Raw genomic sequence first — 20,400 nt, 5'->3', positions numbered from 1 at the left:
CTGCTCCATCACTAACGCAGTGCTTGCTCCCAGGTACTGGTGCTGCTTTCTGGCAAATGAAAAAGCTCTGTAAACTTAATAAATATTATAATCTTGCTTATATTGTAAGAGCTGCAGTGAAGATATCACAAAATGCAGTAAGGCAAGGGCAAGAAGATTTGGCCAAGCAGTCTCAGAAATCTGATGATAGTCCCTTTAACCGCATGAACAAGGGACAGCAGCAGCACAGGTACAAGTGAAACCGGGAGAACACAAAGGCTGTAACTATGAATAAATAAAATGCAAAGTGTGTTGTAGTTTCCTAACAATGGTCAGGAACTAATTCAGGTGAAATCATTAAGTGAAAGCACTGGTCTAACTGCCATGAAACCCACCTCTATTTTGGCAAATATCTCTGAAGACCAAAGAACAGTGTTATTTCACTGTGTGCAGCATCTCACAAAGCACACTATTTAAGCATGAAGTTCTACTGGGAAGAGCTAACTGAGAAGGTTAAATCCACAGACTTTCTACACATCTTACACAAACTGGAAATATTAACCATCAATGAACTATCTACGACAGCAAATAGAAGTTGAACTCAAGCCCACTCTCACAAGATGCACAAAAGCTCTTGAGCCATTTGAACCACATTAAGGACATTTGGAAGAAGAGAAAAGCAGACCAACAACCTAGTCTTAATTTGGAAATATCCTTAAGACTGATCCAGTCTTCTAAATTCTACTTCTTTCTTAAGATAATAACTCATGGCTTCTGCTTTGTCACTCTCACCTGTCTGCACCTTAGTTTAGTAACTCGCACAGTGAGAGTCTGCTTACAGCAATGAGTGAAGAGCAGTAGTCTTTTACTATGGTAACAGCAAAAGCAACATTAGAACCAAAATGTGAAATATGCAGTTCGTAAGAGCTTTGAGGACTTTAGAAATGAGACTCTTTGTAAATAAAAGTATTAGTAGAGAGAAGCCTGAAAAGTTTCAGAAGTTTGTTAGATCAAAATGAAAGTAAGAGAAAACAGGATGGGCAAATGAATCCATGATATCTGGACAGATGTCATTTACTTTGGAAATCCTGTGCACAGCAGTGTAGTATTTTCTCATGGGAAAAGACTCTCTACAAGTACGGCTGCTTCTCAAAACTATCAGCCACCGAAAGACAGAACGCCTTGGGGAAGGTGGCACAGGGAGAGGGGAGAAGAGCAGAGCCCGGTATACCCCTACAACTGCCTGCTTCAGAGAAAGCAGAAGATAAAGAGTTGGATGGCGTAACTACTTATTTTGATTGAAGTACACAAAGTGATGCAAGTTCATGTAAATAACATCTTAAAAATTATTTTGCTTTGAACAGCAAGTTTTCAGCTCTACCATTAGAAAAAGATTAGGTAGAACAAAATGGGATAACGAAGAACCTTCCAGAGAACATTATTATTTTTAAAAAGCCAAAAATATATCTTCTTCAATTTCAAGAACAAAAAGGGTTAAACGATTAATTAATATATTGCAAAATAATAGAGCCTTATCTACTGATCAGGCAGCTGAAGTAACTGCACACTGTAAGGACGCACCGTGCTTACACTCTCATGTGTAAATGTGCTTTTAAAACTTTGCTTATCAACCCAGCCATTAACAAAGGTCAAGTATTGCTCGCCTGGAGCTGCAATTGCAGCATGGAGCTGCATTTTCCTTTTAACTTCCCTTTTAGTTTCAGGAAATGCATGCTGACCACTTTACAATACCATGCAACAGTGATTTCATCATCTTCCTCCAGAATGGTGGATGGTAGAAGAAAGTTCTAGTGGGAGCCTCCTCTGCAACTGCTACATACAAGTGTTTGACTTAAAAAGAGCAAAAGATTTTTCTAGTATCTCAAGAAATGTAACTAATACGGGTATTTATTTTATGTCATATTTTGATATTGCTTTGCTTCACATTGGAAAGTCATTGCATTAATATTCAATTGTCTTTCAGGTAAAAAAAAATACGTGAAAACTGCCTGAATTTCCCCTGAATTCTGGCAAGTCAACCATTAGCATATGCACATAATAGCTACATTACAAGATGTTATTGTGCTTTTGTAGACTGATTGCAGCAACACGCTCTAGAGCACATAGCGTTTTTGCTTTTGTTTTGCTTTGTATTACACAAAGTCCCACCAACAACAAATCGTCTCCTGTCCTCAAGCATCATAACTTTAACTCATTTCCAAACGGCAGCTACCACACTTGAAAACAATCAGTGATTGAAATGAATCTCTCAAATACCACATTTCTTGAGCAGAAGCTAATAGATGTGCTGCTTAGATATGTGCATGAACATACATCTGCATTTACTTGTCTTGTCTTTGCTGGGTATTTGCACAAGGTAAAAATGCACCTCTTCTCTCATTCATTGTTGCTTCCGTCTGTTGTATGGTGTTCTTGCTCCCACCTTCCGATCTGGAGTAAGACTGATAGAAACTCTTAAGCTTTAAAATAGAGACAGGCATCTTTCCAGGTGAATGATGATACTGGGAAAGCAAGAATTGATTTGTTGGACTCTAATATGGCTGCATGTGACTAGCCTTTTTCTGCTTATCACACTACCAAACAGCTCTTTGTAACTGCCACTGTCACTCCCAGGTCCTGAGCTGCGCCAGACACACACAAACAACTGGTCTGGGTTTTCTGTGCACGCTGCAGCGTAAACCAGAGCCAGCTCTCACCTCCCTCTGAACCACAGCAGCGTTTCCTCAACGGGCGTTAGGCCTTGCCAGTTGGGTGGCACAGCCACAGTGGGAAAGATAACTTCCACAACTAAGTGGAAACCTACTACTGCTTACAGAACTGATATTGGAAACATAAGTTTCTGATAAACATCTTTATTTTTGTGTAAAAGTGCTACATAGACATGTAGAAATATTTGCAATAAAACCACTTCCTGAATTCCTTTCAACTTTTTTACTAATGGTTTCTAAGTTAAAATACCCCAAAACTCCATTTTGAAAAAGTAGCCTTAAAATCTGATAATCACAATTTGAATGTAGGTTTTTTGAAGATGTAAAGATTATATTTAGGGACAATGCCTACTTCTGCCAACCTTGGGCCAATATTTGTATTCATTCTCACATTTTCCCACTGCATCTTTTAAACATTTAGAAAAAAAATAAATCAGACTAGGCAGATTTAGAAACTATTAGAAGATCCTTAACAGACCATTCTATCTTATAAGATTCTTGACCCAGGAAAATAAACACACTAAACAGGATGCTATTTTCAGTTTGGTCTCAAAATCCTCTATAGGGTATTCCAACAAACTGAAAAAAATCACTTTTGAATTAATCTTAGAGTCTGACATGAGAAGAGTTCGATTTGCTCGTTCCCATAAGCGGAATGCCACCAGTTGCAATACAGGCGCATGTGGAAACCTGTGGGAGTTAAAATGCCACGGACTTCAAAAGGGAGGAGAAGCAGCATGGTCCACGACCATCATCAGCCTGAATATAATGGACAGCAATCACACACAGCCTCCAGAACAGCCCAGCCCTGCAGATCTCCACTCACATTGCACCCTTCTGGGGCTGAAGCAAGACTTACTTAGACACTTTGAAGCATACATTTTGTTTTATAACCCACTGAGGCACTGCTAACTTGATCACCCATGTGCATTCTTCTCTCTTCACCTTGGAAGAACTTTCCCTCGATACAGTTTAGAAACTTTAAAATATCCAGAATTTTTATCCCTAAACCAAATTAAAATTAGGTGTTGCTATTAAAATTTAATAAGGCTATTATATATTTCCATAAACTATGCAACTTCAGAGGAAAAGCAGCATTTTTAACAATTGGAAGTTGTTTTGCAGTGAAGTATCGCAACAGCAGAGCACAATTAACTATGGGAAGCGTTGAGTGAAGCTTGGGAACAGACTGTAACAGAAAATTGGTATTTTTATTACTGTTGAATACTTGTTTATTGTGGAATATTTATTAACTCATTTCTAGAAACATCAGTTCACTGAAAACCAGTCCAATTATTATTGCCCTCTAATCAGAGCTTCATGGCTGTGTCAGTAAAACAGACTGCAGGCAGAACTCTGGCAGCAGTGACGTTTACGCAGTGCTTCTGTGAGGCAGCTGCTTTGTGCAACAGTTCTGGTATTATTATTGCCCTCTAATCAGAGCTTCATGGCTGTGTCAGTAAAACAGACTGCAGGCAGAACTCTGGCATTTCTGCAGTTGCTCACCAGCAGTGACGTTTACGCAGTGCTTCTGCGAGGCAGCTGCTTTGTGCAACAGGAGTTCTGGTCTGTGTCTGACACTGGAGAAGTCCTCTTGAAATCAGCCCTACGCTGGCCATTAGCAGCATGGCATGCCCCAGCTCCCCCTTCCTTCGATGTATTTTGGGATGCAAGTCCTTTCTGTGGCACGCCAGCTGGATTTGTTACTCGGACACAGAAACCATCAAACTTGTCAGCTTCGAGCCCACCTCCGCAAAGAGCCTGGAGTTTGCTCTGTGTATACTTGAGATGCTCACATGTGGCCTTTCCCACACAGAAGCTGCAAGCAGCAGAGCAATGCCAGACCTAAGATAACCAGCCCAACGGGGTGAACCCATGTAGACACACCGGGTTAGAATCACACCGCTACTCAAAACGGTCCTTTCCAGTTTGGACTTGGTGGATTCATAATAACCAAGACTTGCTTTCAATTTTGGGTTCCCACAAACAAAAACATTGACAGCGGAATTTCAATGCAACTAAACCATATGAGCTGATTTCCTTCAAGTTCTGCTGAAATTTTGGCAGGAGAGTTCAGAGTCTCAAACCCAGTAGTGTTCAGCTTGTTTAGTTTAGGAAAAACAAGGCCTGGAAGAAAACACATTCACTGCTTTTAAGCACAGTAGGGCATAAACACTTTAGATACACAAGAGCCAGTTCAGTTAAACAAAGTTGACATGCAAAGAAAAACCATTGGTGAACAAATTTAGAGAATTATATCAGTGATGTTCTGAAACACTCTTCAGATTAAAACAGGGAGGGTGAAAAACCCGCCACCTTTTAGGACACAGCTTGATAAATGCGTTCCTTACGGATACATTTATCAGGGCACGGATGTTCCCTGATGAAAGACAGGTGTCAAGACAGGCTTGAAGAAGAAATATCAACGCAAGAGTTAATGATGGATAGCAAAACCACTTTGACATGCCTATTTTTATTAGCAGAAAAATACTTCAATCACCTATACTTCAATATAGGTGAGGTACTTCTGCAGTCACTCATCTTCCCTGACAGGCATGAAATGCAAGATTTGGAGGTTTCTTTCTCTTGCTTTAGCTGTTTTGACTTTAAGTTGAACATATGAGAAACCAGGGAGTATGAGACTGCTCAAAGACAATGCAGTTCCACAGCTGGGCAGCCAGTCAATAAACAAACTCTTCAACTTCTTACCAGCATTACTAGGGTTTTGGGCTGTGCAAGAGCACATTGCTGGCACAAAGGAGGGAAGGGGCTTCCTTTGACAGCAATGCTGGCTTCAACTGACCACACAACTAGGATCTTCAATAAACAGCAGAAAACAAGAAAAAGCTTATACTTCAGTACTGCCTTTGCCAAAAAGGATCTCAGCGTTACAAGCCACTGGAGAACTGGAGACAGCAATCATGTGGTCATGTTTCCTGGATTTACAGAGCAATTAAAAAGAAGAGATCAGAGATAATGGAAGGAGAGGAGGAAGAGAAAAAAGTGGGGTGGGGGGAGCAGTATTTGAATATGAAATACCACAATTCATTCCATAAGGGAATTACTGCAGATTTCTATGCTCCCTTGTTTGGGTTTCTGGTGGTTTGGGGATTTTTTGGCTCATGCTACAGGCCATAAACATTTCCCATGTAAAATTAAGCTGTATGATCTCATCCCGAGTGCACCACACCAAAAAAGTTGTACTCACCGGTATGAGGTTTCTGGAAGCAAATCACTGATAACGTAACTTGTGACGTTTCCCACTGGGATGCTGACGTCCCCCAGGTCAATATTGTATGACGTAATCTCAGCTCCGTTATTGCATGGCTCTTCCCAGTTCAGTACAAGGCACACAGAGGGTGAGAGCTGGCAGGCACCCATGGGCTCATCCTCCAGCACGGAGAGGGTAGAGACAGCGTCAGGCACGGACGCAGGGATCCTGCATGTTACCAGGTCGCTGTAGGGTCCAGCTCCTGCCTGGTTAATAGCCTGTGTGGCAAAAAAAATACATTTACAGGATAAATCTTCTCTTACATGAGTCTGTCGAGTTCATAATCATGAACTGTGCAGCCTGGAGCTGTTGCATGGATTCTTCAGAGAGTACGCACCATTGGCTTGCTTTCTAAAGCATGATTCATTCCCTCTACTTATACTACAGCTATTAGTATCTTCATTTGTTACTCAGGAGTATCTCTCAGATAAACTGGAGAATATTTCTCTTTTCCCAAATAGCTATTTAACCAAACTTAACAGTAACTTTTTCATCAGCAGAAAACTTTGTTTAGTAAGGGAAAATGTCATGGTCACCATGCTGTCAGTGACAAGTGACATCACGTTGTTCAGCAAACTGGTTACCTAAAATTGTTGAGCTGCCTTGTACAAAAACCTTAGTGCACTGCAGATGCAATATCAGATGTGTTATGCAAGCAGAGTGCTCCTCTTTTGGCTTGCTGAGAGCTACACTGGTTCCTAACTCAGGGAATGAGTAGCTCATTTCAGACTAAAAAGTTTCTGATACAAGAATACAGGAACTCAGCATGGTGCTAAGTTTGTGGCTCAGATATCCCCAGAAGTCACAAATCACTAGTGAACCACACAGCTCAGTATTTTCCACAAGAGAGGACAGCAACCAGGTATCAAGCTTCTCATCTTGACACACAGATCCAGCATCCCAGCAGAAACCAAGTTTCAAAATCTGGTCCACTTCTGCTCATTAATTAGAGGCTGTTGTCTTTGCAAGCTCAACGCTGCACGCTGTACAGACCTGCATTTTATCAGTTGATGCTCAGTGGTAAATGCTGTGTATGTTGCACTGGAATGGCCTAGGAAATTGCTAACATCAACTTCTTAGGATAATGATGAGCTCCTGTGCACACAAACACAGAACCATGCTGGCTGGAAGGGACCTTGGGACACATCCAGTCCAACCTGCTACTCCAAGCAAGGTCAAAGCTGAATACAGACCAGGTTCCTCAGGCTTTTGTGCCATCAGGTCTCCAAGGATGGAGAATGCACAGCCCCTCTGGACTACTGTTACAATCCTTAATTACCCACACAGTGATAATTTTTTTCTTTATATCTTATCTGAACACCTCTGATTCAACCTCTACTTGGAGCAAAACCAGACACGGTACTCCAGGTCGTCACAAAGGGCATATGTAAGGGGCAATACCACCTTCCTTTGGTCTGCTACCCAGGTTCCTTCCCATACAGCCCAGCATGCTGCTAGGGTACACAGAGAGCTTCTGATAGCACATCATGGTGTGGGCTGAGCTACAGGAGCTCCCAAAGGCACAGATCTTCAAAAGCAGCTTCTGACATTGGCCAGCACCATCCACATTTCCTTTGCATTTGGAAAAAATGAGCCCCGTCTACCATCAGATTACAATTAATCAGAAAACCTGAGTTTACAATGTTGCCAGTAGGACTACGATGGCAAGGAAAGGACATGTCAAACAACTGTTTGATTTCTTATCTATGCTTAACTGTAGTGAATCATCTATTTCTGCTGTGCATAATGAACAAACACAAAGCCATGTTCTGTTTTTCCAGGAGGCATTTTGTTCAATTGAAGAAAGAGATAATAAAGTTAGATTTGTCAGCCTTTAAAAAGCCCTTCAAAACAAATCCTGCTCCAGGGACATCTTCTATTTAGCAAAATGCTCCTAGAGCTGTTAAAAGTGAGCCCTGTTTTGTGGTCTGCCAATGATATTACTTGTCTTGCCTCTAAACCAGAGTTTGGCAATCTGTATCTTGCTCCAAGCAATTTATTTTTAGTGGTGCTTTTAACTGCTTTATTGGACAGCCTCATCATCACAACTGATGGGAATTTCATTCTTCTTTGCTTCCTAGATACTTCCCCCACTAAATGACAAAATACAGCCCTTTGCAGAAGCCACAATTGTTTCCAGGAATATTCACTACATGAAAAAGTTGAGCAACAGTAAAGACAAACTGTCTGCCAGGCAGTTATATATGACTGATTCCTCAATTATCTCTTTTTATTGAGTTACTATAGATTGAGATAGCAGCTATTACTCTCTCCTTTTCATTTAAAAACAAGATAAAATTTTTGAAATTATTGAACTTTCCTTCTTTGTCTGCTATACATACTCTGTTCTTCTTTTTCCCTGCAATTAAATGTTCTAGTGTATCTTACAACAAATTCCACTCCATGTAATACACAGATCAGACCCAAAGGATGAAGCCTTCTAGAAAGTAATGCATGGGTCACTGATGAACTTCAACAAAGTGTCTTAGTGCTGTTGTGCATTTCATTTACCTTCTGCCTATAAGTTAAATTATATTGGCTGTGTTAAAAACCAGGTAGATTTGTGGAACATTTTTGTGGCAGGTAATTTAAAATGCACACCCACTGGAAATCAAAGATGCTATACCGCTGGCTGTTTCCATTTTTAACACTAAAACCTTCTCGAGCTCCCTGTGGCTCACTGCAGAAGCGGTCTCAGGGTCTCCTCCCTGCCCGGTGGATGCCGAATGCTTTCCCTCCTGCGTAAACCAGAGGCATTTTCTGGCTCGCACATCCAAGCAGCTCTTTCAACTCGCCCACCCCAGCGGTGCCTGTGCAAAGCAGCCAGCTACAACCGAGGGAGAAAATACAGCGGAGTGTATGGAGAGGTGAGGGGCCTCAGCTCCACGGCTGCTGGCCAGCTGCTCAAAAGCTACTTTGTAAAAAAAGTAAAATAAATTAAAAATTTACATGTCCTGCTTAAAAAAAAATTAAAAAAAGAAAAAAAAAGGAAACACTTAACAGAAACATGTTGTCCATGATCAATGAAACAACCCTGGGTGGTCCACGCATTGCCAGCTGGGTGGGTATGTGAACTTTTGGTCAGATTTACTGCTGGTATTCTGTCTTCACATACAAATACATTTTGTGGAAGAGAATCTTGGGCAGAAATATTTTTACTTCACTGACTTTGCTTTCCGTTTATTTTTCAGTGGACATAAAGGAGAAAATCTGCTGCATTTTTATTTTCATATATATATATATATATATGAAACCTATTTTAACTGTTACTTTTTACTAAAAATAATATGAGAGACAGAGTTCAAAGAAAAAGAAATCATGCAGAGACTTTATATGAGATCAAATCTTACAAATCTAAGAGAAAATGGTAAAGCTGTGGACTCACTTTCTGGCAGCTACCACCTCCTGTGTACACAGGAATCTACTCAGCTGGTTTGCTTTGTTTGATAAATGAAACAGATGCTGGAGTTTATTATTTAAGCTTGGGGAATCTTCAACATTCAGCTGGGAGATGTTATTTAGAACTCACTACCACGAAAAAAATTATTATTTTTTTGATTGTCTAAAACGTTATAATTTTGCTTTAATATCAGAGGGCAATGTGGCTGTTAAAAACATTATTCACTGAAAAAACCCACACGATACACAAGAGCAACTTTTAAGAGGTAAAAGTTACACCAACTGCCTTGTTTATCACTTCGGATTGCGCAGAATCTAAACTGTTCAGTTATGTAGCAACAGTCTGCAATATTTAAAATAAACGTACATTCCTTCTGAATTACAGTGCATATAACTTCATAGCAGCCAACGATGAAAATAAAAACACAACAGAAGGAAACTTGGCTTACCATCTTAAATTGCAATGTATGCAAAAACTCGTCACTTCCATACCTGTAGCCTACAGCAGTAATGCGCTGCCGCTGACAATTCACTTATTTCAAAACAGGTATCGGTGCCATTATATGCAAGTTGTAGCGATTCCTCATCTTCTCCCCACTCTAATCTGTATTCAGAGATGTCAGCACCAGAACATTCAGGACTCTGCAACACAAACATTTATGTGTATTTATGTTTCAGCTGAGAAATGAGCATTTCAGACCTCTGTGTTTCACTGGATACAGAATAAAGTGCATGAAAAAAAAAACCCTTTATTTTTAAATTAATGCACCATTACTGCTGCAAATTGAAATGTACTGCGTTACTGCTCCCTAATTGATTACTGAAACAGGCCAATTCTGCACAAAAATTACCTGATAAAAATTCAGAGAAATGAGAAAGTGTACACAGGTACTTTGCTTTTCATCAGGACACTCGGGAATAAAGCATCTCTCCGCTGGCTTGGTAGAAGCACAACCGTGGAGAAGAGAAAAAAGCATCAATCTGGTCTAGTCGAGCGATCAAAACACAGCTCTGGAAGGGCCAGCCCTCACGTTACTGAGAAAAGAAAAACCTCAACGAGCACAGAACTCATCTGAGGTTTTCAGTGAAAGTCACCCATCAAGCTAATGGTCCCAGCATGGAGACAGGAGCACAGATCTGGGTACATTAATGTCCACAAAAAGACACATGCGGGATCCACGTGTCCTCAGCAATCCCTTTATCATCCTGAAGTCCAGGAAAACATAGAATTAATACCTGAATTTGCTGAAAATGAGTTAGTGAAGGCTTAATGGTATGGTTCCCAAAACAAAATATTTCGTGTTTTGTGGACTGAAGTGGCTCAGGGAATCGCTGCTCTGTGTGCAGAAATATGGTCTAGGGTACAGCAAAGGCTTTGTGATGATGGCCACGCAAGGCTTAATATCCAGCAGAAGGATCCAGAGCATCACTGCTCAGTGACCACTGGGTTTCAAGAGCTCTGCCCCTGAGCTCCCAGCTAGGCTAACAGGAGCATGCAAAGTGGTAAGCCAGCGTTTTAAAACAATGTGGAAAAAAGGCACGGTAGGCATGGTGTGCTCTCTAGGCAGACAAAAAACTCCACAGTCTTCTGCTGTTTTTCCTTCTCATTCATATCAGCCAAAAACAGAGACTCTTTAAGAGAACATAACCACTGCAAACCACATGACTCCTTTCACAGCTTCATCTTTTAGTGAGAATAAACAAATATATCCTGCATATAACTACAGAGCCTACCAGAAACACTGCTGCATTCACTTGTGGCTGAGGAAAGCAAATGCCTGCCCATAAACTCATTGAAAAGGTAACATTTCAAAGTTTAGTGTGACTTCTAGCTTAGCATCACAAAATGTTGCAAGAAATACAAATACCCCCCAACTGCACTGAACACACCTGTTTCATTATAAAATTAAACTCAGATAATGTTTGTTATCTAGATATGTTGTTAGCACTGTAGATTTATTTATTTGAGCATCTTGTGAACATTAACTTCTTTCTCAACAGGGGCATCCTTTATGGAGGGACCCAACTGATGCAGGGCTGGAACGGCTGCTTGGTTTTCGAAGTCCGTGGCAGAATTACAGCCCCACTCTCATCACAACATTATTTATGACAACATCCTTACCTTTCTGCCTTAATTATGTAACTTTTTAAATAAATGACACAAAACAAACCCTCTGCATTTCAGCTACGACTTTTTTTGTTAAGAGTCCAATGCTTAAGATCCTGTAGAATGGATAAGGAATGCACACAAACTAAAATAAAAGTAAATATTTGGGGAACAGACAAACAATTTTTGAGGAAAAAAATCCCTACATTGTAAGCATTTGTGCAGAGTTAATTTCATATCAGAGACTCCAGCTTCAGCCAAAATCAAATATTTGCCTTCACAATTCCACCCCGGGACGCCCTGACACCCTACAAGCCTGCAGAGAGCACTTCTACCCGCCCAGCAGTCCATCATCCGACGCCAGCACAGGAGGTCTCGCGTCTGAATCCTGGTCTAGATGACTCACGATCAACTTCATGTGATTTGTTTAGAGAAAAGTAGAAAATTTTTCACAATGGAAGAGTTTCTGCAGAAGGTTTTCTTACAGAAAGAAGTTCCAAACCAGTGAATAGCTCTCAAGCTGGCTTTCAGGTTTCACATTAGTTTGAATAAGCAAGATGGAAACGAAGCCGTCGGGGTGCCTGACTCACCTCCCAGGAGACCAGGACGTGGGTGTCGGACAGGAAGGAGAGGGAAGGGGCTCTGCACTGTCCGGGCGGTCCTGCTGCTGTGGTCACTTCTGTGGCTTCCGAATACGGCCCGTACTAGAGGGGAACAAGGCATCTGTACATTAATAAACAAGCATACACCCATCTCGCATTCCTCAAAGGCTTTTCAAGAACAGCACACAGAAGCTTTTTCAATACATAAACTGTCTTGAAGATAGACTGGGGCTTCTGACACTCGGCACCAAATATCAGAGTTCACTACAACACCGCAGAAGTTATTGCCAAGGTAAAATGTGAGGTAATCCCAGGTACGAGCAGACAGCACATACACCCTCCAGTGCGACTGTGAGCGCTCCTGAAAGCGTAAGCCACCTCCAATTTACCCAAAAGTGAGAACGTGACTCAGCAACAGAGCAACTGAGGAAGAGTTTGTGTCCCTCTACCTTACCTTAAAGTAATGTGCTCGCATGTCTGTGCCATAGTCCAGCATAACTGGCTTCCTCTTGTGGATATAAGGAGGAGCACAGCAACAGTAAAGCACATACTGGAGTCCAAATCCAGCTTCTTCTACATAAAACGTCTGCCACATGTTAATTATGAGAGGAGAGCATGTGCTGGAGCCCAGGCTGGGTGTCTAACCGCAGCGCTCCACATGCAGGGGCACACTGCACACATGCCGGCTATGGCAACTGCTCAGACAACTGCTGAGCCCTTGGTAGAAGAACTGAAACGCATTTTAGCAAAAGACATTTCCAGAGTCTGGAAAACTGGCTTCAGCCAGCAGTGTGAGGACAGCAGAGCTATAAAAGGTGGAAATGGCCTTTCCGAGGCCACTTGAGTGGGATAATGAAGTCTGTTCAGTACATCCCCAAGCTAATTAGAAATCATTCTCCAGAACAAAGGAACTTCACTGGAAGCAATTAGAGGAAAAACACTGATATCTACTTATTTTGTAATGCAACACTAGCAAGTATGAAAAAAAAGAGGCACTACAAAGACTGAACAACACTGAAGTTATGAACTCCAGAAAACCTTTTAACAGGCATCTGTTGGTATCTGGGCTATCCAGAAAGTCTAACACCGATCGCTTAGTTTGAATTACAAAGAATGCACACTTTAAAAAAAAAAATCAACTCATTTATTGACTTGGGCTGTTGTCTTTACCTAATGGGAGGAAGAAAGGTGTTTGCATTTGGCAAAGAACAGCCCTGTCGCCCTTATCCATTTTGCATCTGGTAAAAAATTCCAGCCAAACCAAACCTGGCCCCCTCATTTAACAAAGGGTGAGACTAGAAATGTTTAGCAACTTTTAAACACCGTTTTGCCAAAAAAAGGGGGGAGGGGAAGAGGAAGAAAAAAAAGACAAGGCATCATATATCCAAAGCTACCAGGCAGGCAACGGCTTTCATTCCAACAAGCAAATCCAATTTCTCCATGTGTATTTAATTCAGTTTTCACAAAAATGAAACAGTGGATATCTTAAAGACAGATTAACAGTCTTGCATATTTTTCTAATACCTAAGCTTAGTGTTAACAGAACTTCTTCTTGCAAGTGAATAACTTTAAACCTTCTTGTTACGTTTGTCATCAAGATTTCCTGGGAACACACACATCAATACGCATGTCCTGTTGCTGGGCCAAAACCCTTGAAATGATGTTCTCACAAAGGCAAGCAGAACCAACCCAAACCTCACTGAATCAACAGGATCTTTCCTAGACATCAGATAGAATTTCTGATGTATTTGGGAAGGCACACCTTCTAAGGAAACCACAGAACAGCAACAAAAAACCCCCACCAAACTATAGTGTGTATTTTTTTCAAACTAAGACCAAAAATCTCATTAAGAATATTTTCCTCAAAATACATCAATACCCAAGTGAAATTTAAGTGTTTGTTTTCACATAGTTAAGACCTGGGGAAACAACAACAACAAAAAAAAGCAGGGATGCAGTGGAAGGGTTTATTCAAACAGATTTGCCTGTTAGCAGGGATTTAGTACATTTTGATCCAGCCGATTTTGGTCAGTCATATTAGTACATGAAATCTCCTTTTAAAAGAGAAATCTCCTTTTCCAAACTGGCAGCTCTTCCTCAAAAGCTCCTTTCAGCATTTCTCACTTTATTTTCTTTTGCCTGTCTCCCCTTCACCTTTCTGATCCCCAGCACTAACACAATCACTTTCCGAAACGGCCCATCGTGGGTACAGCACCACCTCCAGACAGAAAAACCCAGGGCACACCCCAGCACACCGCACGCACCCCTCCATCGTTCAGAGCTCTCACTCTGAAGCGGTACATCGCTCCAGGAAGAAGGTTGCTGACGGTGCACTCCAGACCAGGCCCATGATACACTTCAGAAACAACTTCTTCTGGTTCGGTCATCTCCACACTGTACTCTGAGACGGGACAGCCACTTTCTGATGAAGGGACATCTGGAAAGAAATCAAACAATTCATTAATAATTTAAGGACAAATGCCGGGAAGATTATTTTTTTTACTTCACATACCACAGAAATGTGCACATATTATACATACACACACACTACCAGCTATGATTTTCTGCTTTGATAGATGCCTTACCTGCAATATTCATGTGCACAATTGACAGGTTTAAAGCAAATGAATAAAATTACTGTTAGCTCCAAACATCCACCAGGTCAGATGTCACATGCAAAAGCAACAGCTTCCCCAGGGCAATAATCTTTCACTCCAGGAAGCTGTATTTGATGCCAGGAGGTGCCCAGCTACTTTTTAAGCAGAACACAGTAGCTACCATCCTCTCCCAGGGATGAAAAAAGCTCCTGGGCTTCTCTCCCCCAATATCAAAGGTATAGAAGGCTGCACAAAGAATGAGAGTAGTGCTAAATACATCCTTTCTAGGTCAGGAAAAAATTAGGAAGCACATGGTGGCTGGCTGACCCAGTCCTGGCTGCTGGCTATGGCTGAACACAGGCTGAGGTGGGCCACCTACACCCCAAACCTACTACTTATACATGGGATTTCTGGCAAAGCCTCATTAACACCCAATAAAAATACGAACAACTGCCACCCTTAAACCTTATTAGTTACACTGCTAACATTTATGAGATTGTAACTCTCTGTACAATGATCTAAACCCTGCACTTTGCTTGGAATAACAGCTTTTCGAGAAACTGAACTTGCATTTTTTTGTGCCCTTGTATGTTTTGTTGTGGGCACCTTTTTCTCCATGAAATAAATGTATCTGATAATATTTGCGTATCAGCAGCCAGTATCACAGAATCAGCCTGCCTGGGGTTCTGGGAAGCAGTGCTCAGAAGGGCACAGTCCTCCAGTAAACAACATGGTCTCTTGGAGAGAGCAGGTGAATTTTTATACTGGTTTTGAGATATATTTGCCAGTTAGAATCAGTACTGCTCCTGAATTTACGTTAATGAATGATGCCACAAAGAATCTTGGATGCTACAAGATTATCAAAATAAAGAAATAAATCTGCTGGATTTATGTATGTACCTTGTATTGTGAAAAAAAGTGCATTATTTGATAGTTTAGTGTCATGTCCACAGTCCAAGTCCTTTGCAAAATTACAGGTGTCCAAACGATTGTGTGTCTTATACCATGGATCAGGGTTTAAATACCACCCCAAATCCTCAATATGTTCTAACTCAAAATTTCTGAGAGAAGTCCTATACTGCAAGTAGCAAAACACTTTTGCCAAGTCAATATTGCAAAAGAATAAAAGAGACCTTGAATCACACGGTGTTTGTGCAATAAAAGGACAGATATTCTAATACAGCTGACACTTTATGGTCCTGACAGACAGGCCCTAACCAGAAGAAAAGAGGGAGCACAGTATCAGGCTTAAAGGCCAGCTGGGCTCAGAGCCACAGCACAGAGCCACAGCAGTCAACGAGAACCTGCACTTCTGATTTTAACAGCCTTTTTTTTTTTGTAGTGCTGGACTTTGCTTTGTACTTCCCAGCAAACAGAACACACTGCAACTCCTCACGAGGTCTAGCAGCAGAAATAAAAACTAAGGCAAGTTTAGCAACCAACAGCAAGATCAAAGCCATTGAGTGGTGACAGGCACCGCTGGCTCACCCCATTGCAGCTGCACTTCTTTGTGCTTCGGCTTCCCCAAAACTCGTGGTGGCCGGCAGGGACCTGGTGCAACACTGAGCGTACGGACAGGTAAACTTTCAGAGCACTGGAAGAGAACAGGAGCTGAAGTTAGCTCTCCGGTACAGCTACTGCCTACAGAGTGAGGCACAATTGGAAAGTGGCACAAGAGATTGTTTTCTACAACAACTATTTAATAGAAAGCTATATAAACGATAAAGGGTACCAGATGCTATTAAGCATCTAATAGAGTTCTTTCATCAACATACTCAAAACTGTAGCACAGGAAAATCTGATGGCTAATGTTGTGGGGCTTTAGTTTTCCTTGTTTTTAAAATAATATAATGGCCTAAAGTACCCAATGATTTTAAAAAAAAAAACCCAAAACAATCAAAGCAGAAGGTATAAAAGTGTGGGTACTGAAATAATTTTAAATCAAATACGGGAACGAAGGAATGACAGAATCAGTGGCTGGAAAATGCAAACCAAAAACAAAAAGAAGAATTCAGCGACACAAAAGGTAATTAAATGTTACGACAAAGTACCCACACTGCCTCTTCACTCACCAGCTTTGGTCAGTACAGGCTCACGTACATGACAGTCTGTGGCCTTTCCCAAGCAAGCAACCAGATCAGATAAACAGGATGGTCTGCTCTGTATAAACACCTACAGATTGGTTTTGAGGAAACTGAATCTCACTAAATTGCAATTTGCCTGAAAAAACCCATCAGGTACACACACAAGTCTTCAGCAATTGGCAACATAGGTTTAACTGCAATCAGTGTAGCTTTACTGTGCTACAGGAAAAATATTCACCTTCATTTTCAAGCAGAAATCTTTTACCAAAAATAGCAGCTAAATCTGTGAAAAATACAAAACTAGTAATAATACTTACCTGACTGTGTCCGCCAGTGCTGATACAGCATGCCCGGAGTTTATACAAAGTGCCTGGTTTCAAGTAAGTACAGGTATATTCTGTAGCTGATCCACTGTATGCCACTTCCCATTGATTTGCTAAAAAAAGAGGATATATCCAAGTTTAGAAAAGTATAATGCAAGAATCTTACTGGCATCTAGGAGGAAAGAAAATCTTTAATGTGGTCTTCCGCAAATGATAAATTTCAGGAAAGTCATTAGTGTTAACATTACTATGAATACTATTCCCACTTAAAGACACATAAACAGATACATACACAAATATATAGATAGTTATAAATGTTTAAAATATATTAAAAATTTTTCACATCAAATGGTACATTAAGCTCTATAACCTAAAATCCCACCAGTCTTACAAAAAAAGAGCATAGTTCAAAACAAAACAAAACAAAAAATCCAAACCAAACAAACAGAAAATCACAACAACAACTCCCCAAAACCTGACCCAAACTCTTCCAGGAACCCTGCAGGTTTTAAGTATGTAACTCAGTTCCAATCATATCTGCAGCAGTAGTGCATTAATGATAACAACAATAATAGCCCAAAGGGTCACTACTTCTTTATAGTAGCCATAACGGACTGAAAGGGAGACAACTCATTTCAGGCTTACCTTCCGGACTTCCTTGAGAAATTTCTAATAGGTATTTCAGGATTTCTGAACCACCATTATCCTGGGGAGGATCTGAAAAAATAAGGCAAGGTGTTAGTAAAGCAGGATCAGGAGTGAAACATAACACAAAAATTACAGAACCTGTCTCTGATTCTGCTCCTTCTCCTCCATGAGCTCCCCCTCAGTAACTGCACCAAGGAATTTATAGCAGCAGCAGTTAGCAGAAGGTAGTTTTCAGCATGAGTCGGAATAAGGCAGCTGCATAACGATGCTACAAACAAGATGTATGGAAAAAGCACTGAAAGAGATGCCGCATGGGGGCTTGCCCCATGGATAAAGGAAGCAGTTGAATGATGCTGCAATGGGCCATGACATGCAAGGTGAAAAGCCTGAGGATGCACTTGAGTGCAAGATAATAATAATCAGCAACATTTTTGATTTTGAAGACGTGACTCTACTCATCCTTTAAAATATTAAAAATTTGCCAGCTCTCCATACACATTAAACTTTGGACTGAGAAGGAGCATGAAAAACATAAGTTCAAATACATACTTACATAATTTTATTTGAATTTATTATGACCCAAAGAAGCTCCACTATGACAAACTGAACTGGCTTACCCCACTTCACACTGAAGCCATGAGATGTTATTGGCCCATTAATAACAGGCCTGGTTGGAGGTCCCGGCCTGTCTGGACTTGTCGTGCAGACCAGCACTTCACTAGGAGAACTCCTTCCTTCCACATTAGAAGCAAACAGCTGAAACGAAAGCACAAGCAGATTGCCGTTGTTTACTGTAACTGCTCTTCTGACAGTTCTGCAGGAGACTTCTTTTAGCAATTGCACAAACACCATTAAACTGGAAAGCATGTCACATCCCAACAAAGTGTGTGGGGTTCTAATAACAGGTATTAGATTGTCACGTTGTTTCTTTAAAAAACACATAGATTTTTCCTCCTTCTACTAGCAATAAATCACGATACATTTAAGGTAAGAGCACTGCTGTTTTTCCCTTAAAGAAGTCACATAACAACTTGCAGTTATTTACTCAAAAGATGAAAATAACGACAATAATAATGCTACTTTTGTTTTGGAGGCATTTCGAACTGCTATTTAAAACAAACTATTCAGAGGATCAGTAATCGTACAATTAAAAGCTTAAGTAGCATGACAAGCAAACAAGAAACATGTAATCTACATCACTGAAATGAGCACAGAGAAAACTTTCTCAGCCAAATCCTTCATCTCTGCTCACGAACACCTTCTGCTCTGCTGACTACAGGGACAAGGCTGTTAAGCTAAGAAAAGACATGAAGACCTGGCCAGGACACTGAGCAGATCAGGATCGTATAAGAAACCCCAAAAGGTCCTATGCTTCGTAGCTGTTGAGAGCTGTATCAGCTCATGCTAATCTCTGGGACAGAGATCTGCTGCCAAGGAAGCGAGTAATAAAATATCTATTAAAATTGCTAATTGTAAACATAAGCTAGCAGGAACTTTTCTACTTGGGAAGCTCTGTTATACTCAGGAGCAGTCATTTCTACCCTCTCTTCTAATGCTCTCATCAGAGGAAAACAATTTGCAATTTTTAAGGCCAAAAAAGTAATTGAGGTTCTCTAGCCTATATGTTTATTTAAACAAGTCACTAAAGCCAGTATCAACTCCTGTGTAACACCTCTTGGTTTCCGGCTGTTCTCCAACTTAAGACATCTTGCCATGAATATCAGATACATGAGCTACGCAAACATCCCATTAACAGCTCTAGGGGATCAGTGCGAGCTACAAACGTAATGCAACATTTATAAATTCCCCTGTTCGTAGAGCTAAAGACTGCACTAGCCCAGCAGGAGCTGAAAATTCGTATTAAACTGATTGTTCAAGCAGGATCTTCAACACTTTCTCAGAGCCACAGTTTCTGCAACCTACAGTTCCCCATTCTCTTACTAGGAATAAAGACAATATTTTGTTTCCAGGTCACTGATAAAATGATGAAATTGTATACACCAGCACTGCTTTTTGTGAAGCCTCGCTAGAAACAGCCACTGGTAATCCCTCTCTATGCTGACATGTCAAACACTTCAGAAAATTAAATTTCTGCACCTTATTGTGTTGTGTTTGGTATCATTTGTCCTTCTGTGCCAAACACTCATGCAGTGCTGAACAAAGCCTTTACAATGGTGTATTATGCTACCATTATCCTTTTAATTAACCAATCTTTATTTCATCAGAAATGTTACCAAGATGCCTCCTCTGTAAGCACACAGTGCCTGGCATGAACTAAATTTCCCCCCTCTTTATTATTAAGGGCATTCCCCAAAGAAGTGTATTTTGCCCAGGTTCAAATACAAGCCTAGAACTCGCCATATAAAGCCCATCACGAATTTTAAATCACTGCTGTGCTCCTAGGGTGTCTGTGTTTGATTTTGTTTGTTTTGTTTTATAGCTTTGGGGATCCTTCCCCAGGTTTTGCACGTAATTAATGCTGGTCTGTATGCAACGAGGGAACTTCTCAGCGCTGTGCTGATCAGAGTTGTGCCTGAAGTCAGTGACACGAGGCTACAAGTTTGCTCTGCTATCAATCCAGTTTTGTAAAATTCACGTTTAATTTCAAAGCAGAGCTGCAGAGAAGCAGTAACCGTCCTTTTCCCTCAGACAGCCACAGCA

The 20,400-nt window shown here is 40.9% G+C and overlaps 1 protein-coding gene across 1 annotated transcript in view; it reads right to left on the bottom strand.

The window, feature by feature from the left end:
• FNDC3B (fibronectin type III domain containing 3B) overlaps positions 1-20,400 on the bottom strand; it is a 156,605-nt gene that overhangs the window by 24,758 nt on the left and 111,447 nt on the right. The window contains exons 14-21 of the mRNA XM_010179688.1: positions 18,357-18,495; positions 17,737-17,808; positions 17,086-17,204; positions 16,173-16,278; positions 14,352-14,524; positions 12,076-12,189; positions 9,871-10,020; positions 5,917-6,197 (exon numbers count right to left, since the gene is read on the bottom strand). Of these exons, the coding sequence (XP_010177990.1) occupies positions 5,917-6,197; positions 9,871-10,020; positions 12,076-12,189; positions 14,352-14,524; positions 16,173-16,278; positions 17,086-17,204; positions 17,737-17,808; positions 18,357-18,495 (1,154 nt within the window). The remainder of the gene's footprint in view (positions 1-5,916; positions 6,198-9,870; positions 10,021-12,075; positions 12,190-14,351; positions 14,525-16,172; positions 16,279-17,085; positions 17,205-17,736; positions 17,809-18,356; positions 18,496-20,400) is intronic.

Source organism: Mesitornis unicolor, unplaced genomic scaffold, assembly GCF_000695765.1.
Source record: "Mesitornis unicolor isolate BGI_N332 unplaced genomic scaffold, ASM69576v1 scaffold2010, whole genome shotgun sequence".
NCBI lineage: Eukaryota > Metazoa > Chordata > Aves > Mesitornithiformes > Mesitornithidae > Mesitornis > Mesitornis unicolor.
This window is presented reverse-complemented; position numbering and strand designations above follow the sequence as displayed.